General features: G+C 32.1%; 1 protein-coding gene across 7 annotated transcripts in view; it reads right to left on the bottom strand.

The window, feature by feature from the left end:
- Positions 1 to 547: 547 nt before the first annotated feature.
- LOC118194156 (epithelial sodium channel subunit alpha-like) overlaps positions 548 to 14,256 on the bottom strand; it is a 120,687-nt gene continuing 106,978 nt past the window's right edge. For all 7 annotated transcript variants that reach the window (XM_035365351.2, XM_035365349.2, XM_035365353.2 and 4 more), the window contains 3 exons: positions 9,764 to 9,792; positions 5,854 to 5,926; positions 548 to 1,116 (listed from right to left, as the gene is read on the bottom strand). In XM_035365351.2, the coding sequence (XP_035221242.1) occupies positions 979 to 1,116; positions 5,854 to 5,926; positions 9,764 to 9,792 (240 nt within the window). In that variant the 3' untranslated portion in view covers positions 548 to 978. The remainder of the gene's footprint in view (positions 1,117 to 5,853; positions 5,927 to 9,763; positions 9,793 to 14,256) is intronic.

The following is a 14,256-nucleotide window of genomic DNA, read 5'->3' on the forward strand; positions in this document are numbered from 1 at the left end:
AAAAATCCTTTCGAATTAATTTATTTATTAATTTCTGCATAATTTTATCCTGTTATATAACAGTCATTGAATATTTTTCAAGAATTATTTTAATAATGTTTCCATGGTCAATTCTATGCCTGTTGTAACGATGATCCTGATCACCAAATTAAACCCGGGAAACAGCTATGGCAGACGTGTTCTCATTGCTGAAGAAAATATGTTTTTATGGCTGGTCAGAAATACAAATTTTTGGAATGTTGCAGTTTTAAACTAATGGGAAAAAATCTAAGCTAGATGGGTCATTAATCGATAAAATATAAATATAAAATAGGAATTATAACAGCTGCATAGTTTAGGTAAAAATCTTAAAAGTAAATCTCCTAATTATAAATAATCATATATAGAAGTTTTTCTCCAAGCAACTTTATTTGAAGTTTCCCTTGCATATCAATTTAATAAAATTCATGGTATGATTATATTATGTAACAGAGTACTAAATACTTACTTTTATTAACTATTTTCTTTTCTAAAGGTTTCTCTTAAGAAATAAAATTAATAAAAAATATTGATCAAATAATTTTATTTTTACAGAATGTATATACAGGTCTGTTGATAAAATATTAAAACAAAAGTTGAGTCATTTATATTCCCAACCTAAACAACAAATGTAAATAATAACAGGATACAATCAAATGAATGTGCAGCTTGAAAAACATCTGTTAGTGATAGTTTCAAATCAAATTTGCAGCAAGAATGGAACTGCATTAAAATTAAAAATTAAAATAACAAAGTCAACAACTGAAGTCTCGCTTTACAATTTTTCATAATAAAGAACGTAATCGGAAAAAAATGTTGAAAATTCATATACTAATTGTTAGAGAACTAAGAATCAATCTTGAAATTTTTCCATTTCCAAGAGGGAAAAAAATGGCAGTTATTTTTGTAGAGTTAATGTCTTTCTCAGTACATGTGCATTTTAAAAATATGCATTTAGACCTATTCTTTTGCATATTTTTTCCTACATATATATGTAAATATGCGGCACAGGGATTCAAGAAGATCTACGACTTGCACGAGCGATACTCCCAGCCAGACGCCAATGAAGCCACCGATGACACTAAACAATTCAACATCCTGGAAATACAACATATGTTAATAACTATAAGTTCGTAATATAATCATTAGCTTCTAGTGTTCGCATCGACATATATACGAATAAAAAAATTATGGTTTTACAAAGTTAAAAACAATCTCTTGTTAATAGAGTTGTAATCGTGGAGCAATGATAAAAAGACTTTTATTATTTTTGCAGTCTGAAAATACAAATATTTGAAACTCTTGGTAGAATTTCTTATAGTCATATTATGAAATGACTGATGATTTGTCAATTTAAAGTCTTACGTACAAATTAGTTATTTCTCATGTATCATGTACAGAACAGTTATCATCATCTCATGTATAGATTAGTTATCATCATCTTATGTATAGATTAGTTTATTTTAGTTAGTAGCTAATTTAATATCTCATGACAATATTATCAATTTAGCATCTTACATCTAGTATAAAATATATAGATTCTTGATCTTTAATAATTTAATTTTGAAAAGATGCATAATACTTGAATTTGACAGCTGGACGTGAAAACATATTAAAAAAGCATTTCCATATTTCAATTTCTTCAGAATTCAAACTTTTAGTAAGGAAAACAGTCGTATTAAACAACAACAGAAGCTTCAATATAAGAATTTTATTTCTTATAATGTGAGATCATAGAAAGAGATTCAAATGAGCATTCAAATTAAAAGAGATTAAAATGAGGGAACAAATATTTCAAAATATAATAAAATATATAAATTTTGCTAGTTTTCTTTAAGTTTGCAATAGAGATTTAGAATTATCTTTTTCATCTAAATTGTTTGAATTTAGTGTATTACAAAAGATAAACACTGCGCTTAAAAAATAAAAGTTTTTTCATTGATAAATCCATATTCTAATACGGGTACTTTAGGTTTGGATTGTAAATATCTTACTTAGAATGAAATTGCATACATTAATAGCTTTTTATATTTCCATGTTTCATGCGATTAATTTTTCCAAGAAAGCGCATCTGCAAATTTCAGTTCTGTTAAATCCGAGACATTTAAACTAATAAAAAATTAACATGCATTTTTCTTAACCAGTAGACTGATCAAAGTGATAGAGACAAGATTAGCGCGATAAAGGATTTGCTTCCTATGCACTATTTCACGAAATATCTTTAAGTAACAATTTTTAAATTTAAACAATTGTTACTTTTTGTTTCATAATGAATATATAATGAAGTAAAAATAGAAATGAAAGAATACAGACAAATTCCGTTTTAACGAAACTGGCTTATAAAGAAATCCCGGGTTAAAAAAGCATCCAATTTCGCGTACATTTAATGTCGTTTTGTATTTAGTATATAGAGAAACTCCAAATGTATGAAATTCGGATGTAACGAATTTAATCAGATACCTTCTTCTTATATGTTTTATAAATTTCTGCAGAATTCTTGTAAATTTTAACTAAAATATTCATAACTCTTACATTCATACATGTTGAACCTAATAGAATAGATAAAAATATCTTTCATTACCTAATCTTTTAACCATATCCTTTTCTGTGTTATAAAGGATGATTACAACTGCAATACTTAATTCTCGAAAAAACAAGATAAATAATGAGCATAATTTAGCATATTTTGGTACGCAATAATCATCGAGCCAAAGAACTTGAATGGATTTTCTGATTACTTTGAAATTCTTTAAATGAGCTTTAATACAGAGCTCTGTTCAAGGTGCAATGATGGAAATTGTGAAGATTTTGCTGTGCAGGGAAATAAGATGTTGTGAAAGATTCTTATGATTTATGCAGATGATTCGTCTACAAATGAATTAAAGTTTTTTATCATTATCAGTTTGTTTTGCTCTAGTGTTTAAAATGCGCCCCGATTTCCTTCTTCTTCTGAAGAAGGGATGTTTGGATTCCTTAAGTCTTTCTAAATATTAAGATATGTTTATAAGGGCAAGTGCAGCTTTGTTTTGTAGCCATATATATATATATATAATGTGGAAAATGGGTACGTTTTTACTGGACATAGAAAAAGGACAGATAAATGAATCAATTAATTTCCTTTTAATTGTTTCAAGATTGACAAAATTGCACATGATCTTTGACCTAATTGTATTCATTCTCGCTGCTGTAACATTTTTGTGTCAAAATCTCGTCCACAAGTAGAGCTGTGTTGAAGACGAGGAAGTTAAAATTTTCTTCACTGAAGATAAGATGGGATTTATTTGAAAAATGCAAAATGGATGTAGACTGGATTGTAGTTTGTACGAATCTCCAGTTTTTACCATGTTGCAAATCCAAACTCAACAATTCCTTCCTGGTGAAAAAAAATTTGGATACCAGTTAAAAGCTGAGAAAATCCGAGTATAAGGATGCTGAACAAATATTGATGAGTTGGTTCGCTAAAGAGAGGAACCTCAATATGTCAATATCTAGTTAAATACCTCAAACAAAGGCGAGTAAGTTTGGTAACATTTTGACGAAATAGCCTTTTAATGCTGTAATGTCTAGTCGGATAAATTAAAGAACTGGAACGATATTTCTTCAGAAAAATTTGTTGGCTAATCAAGGGAAATTTTGAAATTTGATGTAAAGAAATGAAAAAAAATTAATATGATGTGTCTCGCCACCGCGAAGAAACTTATATTTATAACGGTAATAAAATTAAATGTTCTTCAAGGTGATACCAAAACAAATATTAATTTTAAAGAGATAAAATGAGTTCGAGGAAAATTCATAAAATTGCAATTCAAGCGTTGTAGGATTTTGATGATTGCAAAATTTCGAAAACCAAGTTATTTAAAAATGTGAAGCTGCTGCCTATTTCCTATAAAGCTAATCAAAAGGTATGGATGACGTCGGGATAGTTTGAAGAAGATGTAGAATGGGGGTGAATTTTTCTGCCAAAAAGCGATAGATTCTACTCTTGAGTCTTCTTGATACTTGCATATTTATATCGAATATTTAGAATGGGATAAAACTGTTTTCTTTCCCAGGAATGATTGTTAAATCTCTTGACGAAAGAGTTATCAGGAATTTGAAATATCATTACAGATAGCAATTCGTTTAATGAATTTTAGAAAAGACAAGCATGTACATTACAACATTTCACCTCTTGATGCAATTTTTCGGTTAAATGCGTGGCAACATATTACAAAGCAAATCAACCGAAAGAGTTTTCGGGACTTTAGTCTAACAAAGAATGTTGAAGGTGATGGAAACGAGGAATTGTCTAGACAGAAGTGGCTAGGAAAAAAAGGTATTTTATTGTTTTCAAAAAATGAAGGGTAGCTTTTTTCAAACGCCTGATGGCAATGTTACTATATGTGAATGTTCGATTAATGAAAATATTCTGACAGACCTAAATATGAAAAATGCTGACATCGATGATTCAGGTTTCGATGTTCATAAAAATGTTGGGAAAATGCAACGCATGGAATGGAATACAAACTTCTACAACCGTAGATAACAAAGCCGCAATACGTGTCACTTAAAAGATTCGGTTCACATAAACTGTGAAACCGAAAGAGATGAAGTCTTATTAATTTTGGAACAAAGCTATGGATAACATTTTTCTGCAGTCTGCATTCCGCTAGCAAAGAAATTGCAGAATTCTTTTGCATTTTAACATTAAGTGAAAGTCGAAAGCAAAATCATCAATACCTTTAATTACTCATTTTTTGTTTGAAATTTATAGATAAAAGAATATTCATAATTACAGATGTTTATTTCAGAAGGAAAGGTCTGAAGCATGGCTTTATCATAAGTAATTTATAATGGAAAATTTGCAAGATGTAATGAAATTGAAAGAGAATGAAAAACGAATTTTATAATTTCAGATATTTGCAATTAGCTTTTAATATTATTTTTAAGAGATAATTAGTCATTATTCATTTCATTTGATAGATATAATAATTGCACATTAGACATTTTCAATTAAACTTCAAATACAATTTAAAACAGTAGTTATTGTTCAGTTGTTTTGGAAAATGCAATAAAGCTAATGAGGCATTTTTAATTAATCAATTAATTTTTATAGTTTTGTGCGAAATAATCTACTTTTGTCACCGGATTAAATATAGCAAACTACCAGATATAACAAAATATTCTAGTCTTTAAAGTTAATTATAACAACGTTTGACCATCTAGATTGACTGTATATTTGCTTAGAAATGTACCAAAATAAAAAAGGCGCCATCATTTTAAGTATTACGGTGAAAATGCATTTCCTTCTAATTATATAGATGATTCATTTGGTCATCGCTAGATGCTTCACCGAGAATTTTTAATTATACATTGAAATAACAATTAAGTATGCTGAGAATTTTGAAATTGTATAATTATTTTTTATTATTTTCAATAACGTATAAGCGTCTAGATTTGTATCTCTTTAGAAATTATAATTCTGTGAATCTTACTGTGAACAACATGAAGGGAAAAATTAATTCATATTTTAGATTGAGAGACCGAAGTTTGAAAATTTATTTTGGGGAACGAACATAGTCTATGATATTTTTTCTTTCACATACTATATGCCCCTGCATTTTAATCGAGAAAGTTTCCACAAAATTAATATGTATACAGAAATAAATCAGCTTGCAGTATCGTCAAATATTTTGAATTTGTTTCTAGAGCATTATAAATTTTAACTTCCAATTTCTCAACGTTGAAAAATATTTTAGCTAACCTGAAATAAAATACCTTGTGCAATCATTTTTTCTTTCCACCAAGAAATGTAACTGCTTATTTAATGATAAAAAGGGATTTTAAATACGTTACCCTGTATTGCGGCCTGTGTTGAAAGCGTACTACTTCATACATATCTAGATAAATTTCTACTGAGATCAGTCCTCTGAAAAATAAAGAGACGTTATTCATAAAGAATAAATAACATAGATATATGAAAAGTAAGTAAGCCTTCAGCACATTTCATTTTGAAACATAACATAGAAAAAAAGGAAAATCGATAATTCAACTTAAATGAAATCCCCAAAAGTCATCCAGTCCCCCAGAATGTTACCATGAAATTTCTTTTGAAAAAAGTGAAAAATCTGTCAAAACTAAATGTGGAACCTGCTAATCACAAGTAATGGACTCCTTGAGCAATAGTCTCGATCATACTTTCAGCATGGGGTATTTCCTAATTAGGAAAACTGCTACTCTTGCTGCATACAACTCTCAAGATTATAGTATTTCACCCAGTAATGGCGTATATAGTGTACGTTACAGAAAGTTTCAAAAGCAAACTTAATACAGTTAAGAATAGTAACAATACAGACCGAATTGGCAAGAACCTATATCTCTTTTTAGAGAAAATTAAAGGTTTAGGTATAGAACAACAAAGAAGCTTAATTAATTAACTAAATTATTATTCACCATAACCTCTTTGTTAATTAATCTTATTAATATAGGATAGTAATACCAGCGCTTCATTCCAAGATAGGAAAACTATTCATTCCATTAGCCTATACAAATTTACTTGTGTCTTTAACTTTTATTTTCCCCCCGTCTCCAATGCTTCGGCTTCTGTATCAAAGTTGAGTCCTCCTACCCTCTGAAAATTCTAACCAATACTTGTAAATTAATTTGCACTGTTCGATCAATTTTCTATTTTTCTGCTTTAGCTTTTTAGCATAACACCAGCAGTCACGTGATTACACTCATTTTAATCCAACTCAAATTTGCCCTGAACGTGATATTGCTCTGGGCCGACATATTGCTTTAGTCAGAAGCATGATCCGCAATAGTAATGCTGTGATTCATTTATGATCTGCAGTAATCCCAACGAGCATATATTGAGCTTTGCATTCTCCTTACCAACTTGTGCATATTTGACTCATCACCAAAAGAAAAATTCCAGTGTCACTTGCTTTGGGATAACGTAAAGGCATGGCTTTGCTGTTTTCACCTGAACTGTCTGTAAGTTCTGAATACATAAATTCCTGAAACGTGTAGAATTAAGCTTGAAATTAATTAACCGCATAGATTCAAAATTTATGATAAAAGACGCATAGCATTATTTGCACATCTTCAATTTTGGTGGTAAGCACTTCGGGGAACGGATACGATGGTTCCCACCCGTCTTTCCCTGCCACCAAACCATTCGAGAGGACTTCTGGATCATCGTTATTTTAAATGCCTCAGTGCGCTAGAGACACTATACCCTATACCAGACATTATACATTACATCCTATTAGTTGTATAGAGACTCTGTACCACTACATCAGGGTTCGAGCCCGGTCTCAGTAGTACTATAGTCAGCGTCATAAACACCTATACTGATCAGGGTGGCATATTAAAAGGCAGCAGGAAATGCAAACACAAACGGAAATTTATTTAAAGAAAAAATTTGCTGAGAATCACTATCAGCGTTTAAAAAAAAGCGGGCGGGTGTAGAAAATGCTAAGTAATTTAATACAAACATTTTCTTCTTCAGTTACATTTCATCATACATACAGTGTATTATGATATTGACTAATAAGACCATATTTTACTTTGTCTGTTAATTTTATGTTCTCCTTCTTTACACGAAATCGCTTTTATTTCTTGAAGAAGTTGATCCTATTTACTTAGCTCTTTTGGAATCAACTAGTTTTTTGTAAACTCGGCCTTAATTTAAAGTAGGAATTTTATATAATGTTAATCATGATTCATGTTTGATTCGAAACAATAGCCCTTATAGTCTGGGATTTTAAGCTTTCAAAGACTACAGAGACAAAAGCTAGAAACACACCAAAAAAAAAAATGGATATGTCCTGCTCCTCAATACGAAGCAGGCCGTACACCAAGATTCATCCCCTCCGAGCAAGTAGTCAGTATAGCTATTTATTGGAATGCAACATTCCAATAGCCACACTGACTACTTGATCGGAAGACACTTGATGATTACGTATTTAGATGGCTAAATCTCTCGGTCATTTAACCATCTCATTGTCGAAATGTAGTCTACGACAGACCACAATAAAATTCGTTAGAAAGAGAAACAGACAATCACAGTTATCCATGATCTCTCCAGGTTTCGAATCAACACTATGGCAGTCAGCTGTAACCACCATACCGATCAGGGAGGCTTACTAAAACAAGCCGCAGAAGCTTAATGCTTCAAGAATTTATAAAATAAATGAAATTAATAATGATTTGTGATCATTTCTAATTTCTAGATTTAACACTCTGCTGTATGTTTTATTTTCTAGGCTGAAATGGAGATTGAAACTTCGATGGTTTCAATCCTGAAAGATGTTCACGATGAATCACGAAAAGGGATAAATGCACATCAGTTTTAAATAAATACGTATATATTTTTTTCTAAGAAAGACAATGTGAATTTTAGAAAGTACTTCAGTGATGATTTAAGTGCTGAGCTTATCAGGACTTGTATTCCTCTTTACTTGCTTTGGAAACATAAACTGTCCTGACTCGGAACAGGGAGCTTACTCAAGCTATGTTCAATAAATTGTGAAGTAGACAATACACACAGGAAGAGTATACAAAACCCTTTATTTTTCTATCTTTACAGCGATTTCCGGAACTTCGGAATACAGAGACCAACCACTTGTGGTCTGAACGTAAGAATATAAAAATACTAACTAAAACTAACTTTGGATTAATATACAAGTGCCTAACTTTAAGATTGGCCGTTATTTAACAAAACTCCGTATGTAGTACAGAGAGCTGCTAAAACTACGATACGTTTGAACTTATCAAGAGGACTAAACCTCTGCCCTTGAAGGCAACCAGCAACCGAGTAAAAAAACTATGGCAAGCGGCCTGCTTCTAATAACTCCTTCCTCTCTCTTGCTTGGCAAAAAGCCACAACTTAAGTACTTGGCGTTAGCAAGACAAATTTGCATAAATAAGTTAAAGCTTTTAATTCTAGCCGGAAGTAGAAAATAAGAAGTGATAGTAGAGATTTAAAATAAAATACACGTTAGTAAAACTTAGGATCCTTACAAGCTCTGTGTCTGAAATCAATATGGAGACTGCTTTAAAAGAGATATATTTGAATAAATGTTACCGTTTGAATAAAAGGTACCAAGTAAAAGTTTTCAAAATTTCTTAGATCCTTATAGGTGTTCTCTTTAATCCACGTAGCCTACTTTATAAATACACTGCTTAAAATATTATAAATATCTACTACATCTACTTACGATGCTTTAAAACATCGGTTTTAGTAAAGGGAGATTTTAACATCGAATATAAAATAGTTTATAACTTACTGAAAAATCCGAAATTCTAGATTAATTTTTGGAGTATGAAATCTTGCAAATAAAGAGGAAAGATTTTTAACTGTTCTGAAGCTTTTTAATTTATACCAAATGCATTTCATCAAATCAATACTGTACAGTGGCATATAACAAACTTAAACTATTAATATAAGAAATCTTCAGATTTCTATTTTATAATTAAATATAATTAAATTATTTTACAACTAAATAATATTAACGTAACTACAAATCCCGAAGCGCTTATTTAAGAAAACATGAGGGAGTGTGCAAAAGTAAAATTTAAACATTTGCAACCACGTAAACATCACTTTTTTAAATATTTCTGTTATTCCAAGTCAAATTAATTTTAATTAATCCTTTCTTATTTATTATTTGGACAGTAAAATTGCTCGATAGTTTACTTTCAGTATAAACAAAACTCATACAATAGTTGCTGAAAATTCAAAAACAATTTCTATACTCACGATTCTTCCATCGTTTCGTTTGGAGTGCCCTGAAAAATAAAAAAAATACATTTGAACAAGCATCTATTTCTTGCAAAATCGCTTAGCGAAAGGTAGTTATTGTAATATAAGAGTGTGCTGCAACCCTCCTGGCCTATAATAATCAGCCTCATGGTTAACGCAGCGCACCCAATACCAATTAAAAATTGGTAACAACAAAAATACTGTTAAAAATCAAATCAAAATTCCTGATATTGTTCTATTGCCAATTATAACGTTAACGAAATCCTTTGCAAATTTAAACTCTTTTGTGAGGCAGTAGGATTCCTTTATGTTGACATATTTTTCTGTAACATAAAGTAAAAATAAGTAGTCTTCAAAGAAATGTGATACAAAGCCTTCAGCACTACAAAAATTAAAAAGGCTATTATTTTGCAAATTAAAGCGTCCGTGCTCAATAATTATTTGATTGCAATCAAATCACATATCATTCTCATATTTTTAGAAACTTCCAAAGTTCAACAAATAATCTTTCTTTTTTTCCCGGAATATTCCATGTCTCATTCCAACAATCATAATAGAAAGCTTGGATTTTACCAATAACATTTCTTTTTATGCCTGAAAAAAAATTGCTAGAATATACATCGCTAAAAATCCTCATAATTTCTTTCACGAATTGAAATGGAAATTTTGCAGTTTTTTTGCATGCAAATCATATTTAGAAGTAATATTGTAGAGACATTACGTATTTTTTGGAAGCAGAAGAAGTGAAAAATGAGCAACGCTTTCCCCGGGAATTGAGCCATGGACCTCTCGAATACGCGCCCAGCATGCAGACCACTACACCACGAAAGCACGCCAAGAAGATGGGAGAAATACCTTATAATATTATTGCCGAAAATTCTCTGCATTAAAATGAGAGCTACTGCTTTTATAAAACAGATAATACCATGAGATATCAGAAGAGTAGATTTGATGAGTTAGGTAAAATAGTTTTTCCTCAGTTTATTTCGAATAAGGAAGGAAGCACCTTACACTGAATTCTATTAGTAGAAGAAATTATTATGTTTCACTCAGTTTGAGAGATACTAAAAATACCTCGTGATATTAATATGGTTCGTGCATGTGTTTAATATAAATTGTCTGCAACTGTCATGAGCATCTAAAGGCAACCGTTTGCCAGTAAAAGGAAAATGTGACTATATAAGACTGTTTGACCCCGTTTGCGGAGTAATTTTGGACTGCCCAAGTAGTAATAGTATCGTATATAAGAACAGATTTCACTAATGCTATATAATCATTGTAACTTGCAGCTGTTCCTGATTTTAATATGGCACCCGTACTTGTAGATTGTAGACAATGAAACATATTGATCATGTTTGAGACTTCTAAGGCTCAGTTTGTGTCTAGAAGAATTGTAATATGAGTTCACCCTTAACACCGAAACTGTATTATATAGTATTACAGAGAAATTCTAACTTTTCAATGGAATGCTCTAAAAACATCATGATTTCAATTTCAAGTACTTGGAACGGTTTAAACAGTTGTCGAAACACTCCTGATTGTTGATATAGAATGATTGTTGGCTTTTTCGAAATGCTCCAGTGTGACTTAAATGTTTTTTAATGCCTGTGTGTTTTTGAAGGAAGACTATGCCATTTAATGATGCCATGTGATATCACTGTTCACACAAGTAGAAAACCTTATAACATGGAAATTCTTTAACACAATAGAATGATATTATGGCATCATTCTCAAGAAAAGATATCTGGATTTTACCCTACCAGGATGGGAAAGTGCAAATTGATAATTTTATTGATACTAACATGGTCTAGCACTGCTTAATAAGGCATGCTTTGTAGATTTTTGATCTCTGAGCCAGTACTGCTGGTCGCTGAAATGACCTTTATGTTGAAAGTCCTGGTTCAATCTTCCAAATATACAGAGTTCCAGAACTTTACTCAGAGCCAGAAAGCAAATTTGTGGGGCAATGTTAATTTGGACTATAGGGCGATTTATTTTTCTTTAAGAAAAGGACGATTTAACCAGTTTTAAGGAAGGTGTTAAATTCGAGGCATTTGTTGTAAAACTAGAATTATAACGAGATTGGTATGGCGGATAAGTTTAATGATTTGGTTGCAGAATCCTGGGTGAATGGTGGGTCTTTTTTGAGTCTGGAGGATGTTTATTTGTGGTAGGTATTCTCCGGTTCATCCGTGTCTTCATTTTCATTATCGTTTAGGAGTACCGCGCACAGAATTGGCTTCAGGGTGTTGTAGGTGGCATCAGTGTTACTGTTTTTGTTGGAGTTACTATTGTGTGAGAAAGTGCGAGGACAGTAATGCTGTGAGGCAAATTTTATCGCAGTAAGGTCAGCAGTCCTCTTCTGCAGCGTAAAAGCAAAAGCGTGCTGGAAATGAAGCTGAGTAGGTTTGAAGATTTTATTCATTACCATCTTGTGTAAAGGACCGTAGATATCTTTATATTCTTATAGTACGTATATCAGCTTAGGTTTCGCTTCTATAATTTGGCATTTATAAACAGCCTTTTGTTTTATGAGTTTTTGAAGGATGGTATTCCTTTCTTCGTCTGATTATGTGGATTTAAGTTTTTTGCGCAAGGTTTTGATTTTGTGTTTTTCTTTCTGTAGATCTTTTATCCACCAGTTTATATTGCTCACTACAGTCAGTGTTCTCTTCTTGAATGTTTGATCGCAGAGGATTTGTGTTCTTTCTAGTTTTATTTTGAATTCGGAGATTATGGTGTCTGTTGTCTATTGGTTCATGTCGAAAACAACATATTTATAATCATATTCGGTGTTATCGTCTCGAATTTGTTTGCTGTGGATTTTATTTGCTAGTTGGGGTGAGGTGATGAGGAGATCTGTCCAGTACTGGCTTCGTATGCTATTGAATGTTGGAGGGTCGGTTCGTTAATTATGAAGGATTAGATTTTTGGTGTTGATGAATTCTTCCAGTTACAAAACTCTTGGGTTTGTGTGCGAATAACCTCAAAGTTTACTGTGACAGTTAAAATCCCCATTGGTGCCTTAGAGCGATATTTAAGCTCTGAACCTGATGGTTGAGTAAATTGAGAGTCGAGGTGGGTTGAGGAGATGTATATGCTGGTGATCATTAGTTGTGATATTTCGGTTTTTATCGAAAGGGTGAATATTATCTCGTTTGACTTGTAGTAATAGGTGGGTTCCATCACGTGTCCAGCAAAGCAGCATGGCTCTTGTATACAGACGAAGTCTGCTATATTGTTCACTAGATGTTGAATTAATTGATCGGCTGTGGTTTTAGGTTTGTGGAAATTGATCTGTAGGCAGCTGATCGCAGTGCTGTCGCTGTTAGTGATTACTTATACTGTTGAGGGAATATTTACTTGTTTCTTGTTGTACCCTATTTTGGTTTAGAACATATATGCTGTTCTTGCTTTTATTTTCTGGATTTTTGCTTGGTAAGTGGAGAAAAAGATGAACGAGGCAGGGTGTGCGCAATTGAAGTTGGTTCTATATTTTTTGTTGTCTATTCAGCAAGTGATGCAATATGGAATGCATGCTGGGCAGCTAGAGACATCGTAGGTTCCTCCACAGAACTAGTAGGAGCTAAATTTACAGTTTACAGTCTTATGCGCAAAACCTTGACATTTGTAACATTTTCAGGCCCCTGTGAATTCTACGACGTTGTTTAGCCTTCAGTTTAGGGAAATATGTTTCTTGGTTATGCAGTTTTTAGAGGAGCCTAGATATTTAACGGCCCACTTTTTAGTATTGTTTGGAACGTTTAACTTGAAAAGCGGTTTCGTTTCTTCTGCTTTAGATTTCATTTGTTGTCTTGACTAATTCTTCTAATGGAGTGTTTTTGGTACATCATGGACTGTGCATTTTGGTATATAGGCTTGTGGGATTCGGATGTTGATAATATGTTGTTACTGCCTCTTTACTGTTGATTGAGTTGTTAATTTTGTAACAATCTTTCTGTCTGAAACATTGGATTGCTAAACCACCCTGTAATTTTGATATTCATTTCGATTTGTTGAAGAGAAATTAGCTCCTGGAAAACTCATCAATTTATCTTGAAATCCTTTTATTAGTCTGGCGTCTGGGTATAATGTAATCCCGTTATTTTCTTGGGATGTTGGCTACTTCTGTCTAAGTTTTGCAGGTTTTGAATTGGTTGATTAATTAATTAGTTGATGTTAGCATAAACTTCTTGTGTTCTTATTAACTGAAATCGTGCTACCTCTTGGTAAGTGGATGCAGCATCCGTCATTGCCATTATGGGAGTTTATGTTATTGATGTTGGCGAGGATTTGTACTTCATATTTGTCGGAGGGAAGTTATTCGTTGCTGGTGGTAAGGTTGTTAACAACGATGGTAGACGTCATCTAGTTTTCCGTAGAATCGCCATCCCTTGGGTGGTTATGGCGTAGTATGATGCATCTACTTTTGTAACTAATTCTTTGGAAAATAGCTTGATTTTTTGAAGGGAGCAAGTTGGCGTTATAGT

This window comes from Stegodyphus dumicola, chromosome 6, assembly GCF_044657685.1.
Source record: "Stegodyphus dumicola isolate Sdum_Otavi_A_Nest chromosome 6, ASM4465768v1".
Classification (NCBI taxonomy): Eukaryota; Metazoa; Arthropoda; class Arachnida; order Araneae; family Eresidae; genus Stegodyphus; species Stegodyphus dumicola.